This window comes from Elephantulus edwardii, unplaced genomic scaffold (genome assembly GCF_000299155.1).
Source record: "Elephantulus edwardii isolate Elephantulus edwardi_28Jun2011 unplaced genomic scaffold, EleEdw1.0 scaffold00030, whole genome shotgun sequence".
Taxonomy (NCBI): domain Eukaryota; kingdom Metazoa; phylum Chordata; class Mammalia; order Macroscelidea; family Macroscelididae; genus Elephantulus; species Elephantulus edwardii.
In genome coordinates, this window is record NW_006399780.1 from 22267549 (window position 1) to 22276128 (window position 8580).

At 35.3% G+C, this 8580-nt stretch overlaps 1 protein-coding gene across 1 annotated transcript; it reads left to right on the forward strand.

The window, feature by feature from the left end:
- Positions 1 to 4262: 4262 nt before the first annotated feature.
- On the forward strand, positions 4263 to 5201 carry LOC102854368 (olfactory receptor 6C68-like). The gene has a single exon (XM_006883948.1). It carries the CDS (start codon positions 4263 to 4265, stop codon positions 5199 to 5201), a length of 939 nt encoding a protein of 312 aa, XP_006884010.1.
- Positions 5202 to 8580: the final 3379 nt, after the last annotated feature.

The following is an 8580-nucleotide window of genomic DNA, read 5'->3' on the forward strand; positions in this document are numbered from 1 at the left end:
GTCTTTGGATTTCCGTTCATTCATCATTTCAGTTTTCTCCCTGCCCACCCTTTACCCCAATTTGCTCTTCTCTGAAAAGTAAGAAAATAAATTTCTTTCATTGTTATACAATTCCTCCCCCCCAAGTCCACTCCACTGTGCAGCCTTCCTTCTGGACTCCTGTCATGACAATAATATCTAATCACATATCCCTTTTAAACAGCACTCTCCCTCATTGGTTTCAGTGCAGTATACATTATTCATCTGCTCTTTCTCAGTCTCCCCTCAACCTCAATGTCAGTCCCGTTTTACAACAATAGCATATGCAATATTTGTCCTTTAGTGGCTGAGATAGTTCACTCAGTATAATGTCCTCCAGGGTCACCTATTTTGTATGATATTTTATGAGTTTCTTGTTTTTCAGTTCAACATAGTATTGTGTTGTGTGAATATACCACAGCTTCTGTGTTCATTCGTTTGTTGATGGGCACTTGGGTTGTTTCCAAATCTTTGCTCTTGTGAACAAAGCCACAATAAACATGGATGTGCATATATCTCCTTGGGTGGCAGTTATGGTTTCTTTAGGGTATATTTCCAGTTGTGGAATTGCAGGGTCAAATGGTATTTCTATTTGCATACAGACTTCCATAGTGGTTACACCATTTCATACTCCCACAAGCAACGAATAAGTCTTCCAATTTCTCCACAACCTTGCCAGCATTTGATGTTTAATGTCCATGTGGAACTAGATGGTCTAGTTGGTCAACTACAGCATTGAGCTGGTAACTCCAAGATACCACCTCTATAGTGAAAAGCAGCACCTCTATAAGGCAGTTCAAATTTACTAGCAACTCAGCAAAAGAGAAATAACAAATCTCCTGTACAATTTACAGTCCCTGCAATTTTGCTTACGAGTCAGCTATAAATCTGTTCTAACTCAGCAATGAGTGAAAAAGAGATACTGTCCAGGAATCGTTGTGGTGTAGCCGTACAGTGTTGTGCTGCTAACCCAAAGGTGGTACTCTTCTCATGCCTTGATTACAATAAAGACTTTGCAGGAGATTGATAAGTACTATCCTCCCCTGCACTTTTATAGCCTCCAAAAACCCTCTGGAAGGTCAGATATGAGTCTGTTCTTACTAGAGTGCAATCTTTTTTTAGTTATAAATAAAAAGAGAATACTGTGTACTGAGGATGAAGATTGGTTTGAATACATGAGAAAAGGCGATTAAATATCGAGGGCACTGCTACATGTTTCAGGTAATATAGCTCACTGAGTTAAGTACTGACCAGACGATTATCAGATGGAACTTACCAGTTGCTTCAATGGAAGAGGTGGCTTAGTCTACTGTTAATAAGTCTGCATGCTCAAAAATCTAATGAGACATTTATCCTCTGCACTGTAGAGTTGTTATAAATCAGAATAAATTTGCCTGGTACTTGCAGGGGTATGTGCTAGTAGGTGGTATCGTGAGAGTCTAAAAAAGAGGAAAATAGAAACAAAGATTTTCAATACAGACTGGACAGTTACCTCCTGATGATGACACTCTGATGTATAGACCATTCTTTCCATAGGGTTTTATCTGGGTTCATATCACTACTTTCTGCCATGGAGATTTATATATAGAGTCTATAGTGGTGAGTTCACTAAAGAGAAATAAAGAAGGAAAAAAGAAAAGAAAGAGATATTTTTCAAGATTCCTGCCATACATATACATTAATGCTTCCTGAAGAAAATATCATACAATTTAAAAAAAAAAGGTTTCATGCTAGGAAGTACATTTTACATTTAGTAAAAGAAAATTTAGAGCTTTGGAGATGATACTTGTAAGTTACAAATCTATGAATATCTATGAACATAATCAGAGAAAAATTATAAATAACTGATACCTAGTTGTACATATTAGCCTGGATGAGAGTATCCTTAATCTTTATTATTAATTTTTACTGAGAAAAAAATAAACAAATATACAAGATTGTATATACTTAGGGGGATAACTAAGAGACTTCATGGCATTTGCACTTTATACCAATTGCATACCTAAATTTTGGCTTTTAACACGAACTTAACATCTCTGCAAAACTAAATACCTAGTGATCTGTTTCTCTAAATATTGCAATTTTTCAAAAAAATCCAGCAGAACAATTTTGTTTTTGTTGGTTTAACTCTGCAACTCATGAGACAACTTTAAAGCAGATGATAAAAAACAATCCTAAAAAATGATGATTAGTAACACAAGGAGAACTGAATACTTGTACTTCAGTAATTTTTTTATGTGCATCAGCTCTGCTATTATGCGGTGATTACATACAAATGGAGTTTTGGAAATTTAACCTGGCTGTTGACAGTCCATTTACACCAGCTCTAGTAACAGAAGTGCGACTACTTACTCTATCTACTTGGTTCTATTTTTTTAATTTTGTAATAATTTACAATTTTTGTAAAGTTTTTAATACTAATAGAACTACTCTCCTGATTAAACCAAATAATCAGGTAACTACAGTAGCATACAGTGATTAGCGTTAGGATTCTAATCTAGAGTTGCAGTGTGTGACCAATCCCTTTTGAATCTTTGAATATACGCTTTAAATCTAAGTATGTGAGGTATTTTGAGTGATTATATAGAGATTATATACCTTCCTACTTCACAAAATTATGTAAGTTATACAGAAAATATAACTTTACCAAGATACTTATAAACATTGTTATTATAGAGATTATATACAGTAGTAAGTAATATAAAGTAAATACTAAAGCAGTATTTAGTACCTTATGAAATAAAAAGTATAATAGTGAAGGACAGAAATGAATGTAGAATACGTAAGTAGGCAAAAAGAGTGTAGTCTGCAGGAAAGAAGAAGGGTGAATATGCAGTGTCTTTATGAGGAGATTCAACATTTCTTTTTTTGGGGGGGGGCTCTTTCTCAAAAAGTTGCAAATAGAGATATCATTTGACCCAGCAATTCCACTACTTGGAATATACCCTAAAGAGACCGTAACTGACACTCAAGAAGATATATGCACACTCATGTTTATCACAGCTTTGTTCATGATAGCAAGGAGTTGGAAACAACCTAAGTGCCCATCAACAAACGAATGACTAGAGAAGCTCTGGTATATTCACACGATGCAATACTACACTGCATTGAAAAACAAGGAACTCATGCAATATTATTCAAAATGGGTGACCCTGGAGGACATTATGTGTGTGAAGTATCTTGGTCACAAAAGGACAAATACTGCATGATGCCACTGTTGTAAAACAGGACTGACATGGGGTTTGGGGGGAGACTGAGAAAGATGGGTTACATAATGTATATTGCATTGAAACAGATGAGGGAGAAAACTGTTTAAAAGGGATAGGTGATTAGGTGTTTATGTCATGATGGGAGTCCAGAGTAAAGGCTGCATAGTGGAGTGGACCTGGGGGAAGGGATTGTAAAACAATGAAAGAACTTTTCTTTTACTTTTCCAAGAGGGTAGTGTACTGGGGTGGGGGAAGGTTGAGAGGGGAGAAAAGTGCAACAATGAATGAATGGAAATACAAAGTCTCTGTAAATTTTCATCGAAATTAATAATTAAAAAATTAAAGAAAAAAAGAGATTCAACAATTTAACCTTGGGTTTTTTTTTCCTTTCAGAGCACTGCTAAGTATGTTGTATGAATGGGTATCAAGCTGGACTAAGCTATTTAAAGCAAGAACAAATAACTTTTAAGTTCTTCAAGCTCATTCATTATACTCAATATTTCTTCACAATGTGATAAGAGAGTGTGGCAGACAAAGCAGACTATGCTGTGAAATACAGTGACTAGATGAAAGTTTTAAGTATTAGAGATATGAGAAATTAAAAATGTGGATGATTAAGAGTCAAAGGTGAGTCAAACGCCAATATGCTAAAAATTTAAATTCACTAAGTAATTATGTTGTTGTTATGTGCTGTACAAGGTGAACGAACCTATGTACAACAGCTCTAAACTCTGCTCTATCCTGAGCCAACCTTACTGTCTCCAACACACCTACTCAAAATAAAATGAAATTAAACTCTAATCAAGTAGTAAAAATCATTCTTTAAAAATCTCAGTTCTCATTATGTATTAATAAATTCGGGAACTAAATCAGAAAATGCATTTCTTTTCAACAACAAGAAGAAAAGCAACCTTACACATGTTGAATAAGTTAATATGAAAGTGTGCTGGATACTACCTGGCATTATCATTGAATTTAAAAATTCAGTCTGTCTGATATTTACATATAGGTTTGGCTAAAGCCTGAAGTTCAATAATGAGAAATCGAACAGCAATAACAACATTCATCCTTCTGGGACTGACAGAAGATCCTCAGGTACAAGTTTTGGTTTTTACATTTTTGCTTATCACCTATATATTGAGTCTAACTGGAAATTTGGCCATCATTACCCTCACCATGGTGGATATTAACCTTAAATCACCAATGTATTTTTTCCTCCAAAATTTCTCTTTCCTAGAAATATTCTTTACCACTTCCTGTGTTCCAAGATACTTGTACAGTATATCAATGCATGACAAAACAATTACCTATAATGCATGTGCTGTTCAACTCTTTTTCATAGATCTCTTTGCAGTAACTGATTTTTTTCTTTTGGCCACCATGTCCTATGATCGTTACGTAGCCATCTGCAAACCCTTGCATTATATGACAATCATGAACAGCAAAGTATGCAAAGTAATGGTTATGTGTTGTTGGTTGGCAGCACTTGTGATTATCCTCCCACCACTTAGTTTAGTTTATAATCTGGAATTCTGTGACTCTAACGTCATTGATCATTTTGTCTGTGATGTACCACCTATGCTGAAAATCTCTTGCTCAGAAACACAGTTAATTGAGCAGATGGTGATGGTCTGTGCTGTATTGGCCTTTGTTATCACTTTTTTATGTATTGTTCTCTCCTACATATATATTATTAGGACAATTCTAAAATTCCCTTCTGTCCAACAAAGAAAAAAGGCCTTTTCTACTTGTTCTTCCCACATGATTGTAGTTTCCATTTCCTATGGGAGCTGCATCTTCATCTATCTCAAACCTTCTGTGAAAGAAGAGGTCAAGATTAATAAAGGTGTATCAGTGCTCATTTCATCCATATCACCAGTGTTGAATCCCTTCATATATAGCTTGAGGAATAAGCAAGTTAAGCAAGCTTTTAAGGACTCACTCAAAAAAATTTCACTCCTCTCAAAAAAGTAAAGTATGACTAAACTGATAATTTACACTGAAAGGGAAGCTCATCTACCTAATATTTTTCATAAGGCAAATAAACGTCTAATTAATCAACCATTCCTCAGTCAAGCTGTTCTCAGAGTCAGTTATCACTGACTCTCCAATCAATTAATTGTTGAACAACTAATTATTTAACAGTATACCTGGTATCATAATGCATTACAAGTTGGGTTGCTATCCTGAGTTCAGTGGTTTGAGTTGACCAGTTTCTCCTTAGGAACATAAACATTTGCAGTTGCCTCCTGTACGTTGTACAGCCTCAGAAATCCAAGAGAAGTTTGCCTGGACTTGACATTGATTCTTTATCAATGGAGATATTGGTAATTATTGTACAGTTTTGTGGCAGATTAAAAAATTACCATTTTTTAACCTTTACTGAGAAAAGGGAAAAGTATAAACTATTATTTTTTTATTTTCAGATGATTTTCAAGATTAAAAATTAGGGGTCAATAGGCCTTCTTAATCAATCTGTAGATTACTTCCCCCTTTTTCAAAAACATCATATGTTTAACTAACACACTTTAAAAATAATGATAAAATGCAAAAAAGAAAAAATTAAGAGATATAATTAAATGATGTATAATTAAATTATATATTGCATCATTTACAGAAAATGTTAATGGTTACAAACATATACAAGACGTTTCTGTGAATAAAAAAATATAGCTCATAAACAAAAAGAGAAAATTATATATTTAGTTAAATAAAATTATTTATCATAGGAAATATGTATTCTTTCATCAATCATATATTTTTAAATATAAATATTTTATGGAATTCGTCACATTTACACAAAATATTTTGTTGATGTAAATCATTAAGAGATTAAGTGGATATATTAGTACTTTAATTCACAACCTGTTTGAAAACTTAATTAATTAGTTACTCTTACAGATAATTATCAAAAGTACACATGACTTTTCAACTGGAAAATCTCAATCTAGAAATTTTGCCTTAACTATAGGGGCCAATAAACATAAAATTAATCAATCTGTCTCTCTGTCTGTCTATCTATCTAGCTAGCTAGCTAGCAAGCTAATATTGCTCCTTTTGATCACTCTGTCAGAATAAATGAATGTATAAATGTTGCCTCCGGAAACTCAATGGACTTAGAGAAATGATGAAAGTTATACAAGTTTTCGATCTTTCGCTCTTAAGGGGCTATGAGTCCTCTACAACTACGTGGCATTTAAAAACAACAAACAACAGTTTAAGGTTCCAGTCCTTGGGAAATGACATTGTGCTAAAAGTAGTAGAAAGTCAGAGAAGAAAAGAAGATCCTCAACACAATGGATTGACACGGTTACTGTAGCAATGGGCTCGGGCTTGTCTCGGATTGTGGGGATAGCATAGGATAGGGCAGGGGTTAGATGGGTCATTCATAGAATTACTATGAGTCATAGAGAGAGCTCTGTTGGCCTCCTGGATAGAAAGTCATGCTACCAAGCCAAAGTGGGTGATTTTAATCTATGGCCTTCAGGTCTGGTTTTAATTGTTTTTGATCAAACATTCTTCTAAGTGCTTTAGCACTGGTCTGTCTATTTGCTATATAGAGGTGTGGTTGCTGTGATCTAAACGCTGTGACACTGATGTGTCAAATGTGATAATGGTTACCTATGGTGGATAGTGTTTGGTGGCGTTCCCAGATTAAAACAGGCTTAGAAGCAAGAATGGCATCCACTTCTGAAACAGCTTGCCTCTAGAAACTCTATGAACGTAGAGGAATGATAAAAGTTTTATGAGTGTACAGGTTTTCATTCATTGCGTCACTATGAGTCATCTACGACTCGATGGCACTGAACAATAACAACAGAAACCAAATAAATATGAGTTTGGCAATGTTTAAATCAATTATGGGATCGTAGCATAAAATATAGTTCTCAATAAATTGAGTAAGCTTTCATCTATTGAAAGGTAAAAGTATGCATATTAGAAAATAATTCGAAGAATAGTACATGAATCATTCTACCATTTATGAAAATGGGTTTTGGATTTTTGTTGATGGTGATTGTGGTATTGGTTCTATTTTCATTGATAGAGTGGAATATATTTTACCTTCTCTTTCTTCACCTTGAACAATAGAGTGGAATATATTTTACTTTCTCTCTCTTCACTTTGAACAAGTCTTAAAATCATAGCACTTAGTAGATCAATGATATTTGGTGAGTTAGTTAAGAACTGGCTGTAAGAAATAGATTTTAGACTAGTCCATCATCAGAGTAAGGAGTATAGCTGGGATAATGAGTGGTGAGCTGATCTAAAAGAAACTGGAAAGTGTAGACAAACAAGATAAGAAGGTAAAGGAAGGAAAGTGTTTGTAAAAAAAAGGAGATAAGACCTACTAAAGTATGGACACCCTGTTGTTGTCCTTGTTAGATGCCATGAGAGTCAAGTATTATTCATAGCCATATATGAACCCTATCCTATCCTATGCCATCCTCAAAATATCTGACACACTCAAGCTTATTGCTACAGTCATTGTGCCAATCTACCTGATTGAAGATCTTTCTCTCCTTTGTCATCCCTCTATCTTTCCAAGCATGATGTCCCTCTCCAGGGAATAACTTCTCTTAGCAACATGCCCAAAGTGTGGGAGAAGAATCTTCATCATAGGAGATAAGGTGACTAGAAGGTACCTTTTTCAGCTAGGATATCAGCACTGGTCATGGGATCATACTGATCCACCAAGACAGAGAATCCAAGACAATGCTCAGGATATTAAGAGTGCTTCTCACTGGGTAAAAATGTAGTTACCAAGATGAATGGCTGAAAGGGGTAATAATTTGGTGTGAAATGTGTGGAGTTTGTCTTTCGATATGGCTTTCCTAGCCACTGAACTTGAGTTAGCTATATGGATGGGTGGTGATATGCAAGTAGGGTATGTTAGTTAGCGTATCCACAAGGAGATAAACTGGCAATCTCACCATTCTTCAAGAGAATTGGCCAGTCTCACCAATCTACAAGTAGATTGGCTAGTCTCATCAATAAATATGAGCAATTTCAGCAGCAGAGAATTTCTCTCTCACCTCCAGCGAAGGAGAAGGCATGCAGTTGATGCCCTTTAGGACCAGACAGTCTTGTGGCAAATTGACTTATAGCAACCAGCAGCCATGGCTGAAGCAGAAAACCAGAGAATCAACATAAGATGGGAATATTACCTATTCATCCAAAAGAGCGAAACAGAGCTAAACTAAAATTCTTTGCATACGTTATTGGACAGTTCAAGGTGGGAGGGATGAGCCAATATTGGTTGTTGTTGTTGTTATGTGCCGTTGAGTCGTTTGCGACTCATAGCGACCCTATGCACAACAGCCCTAAGCCCTGCTCTATCCTGTGCCAACCGGAC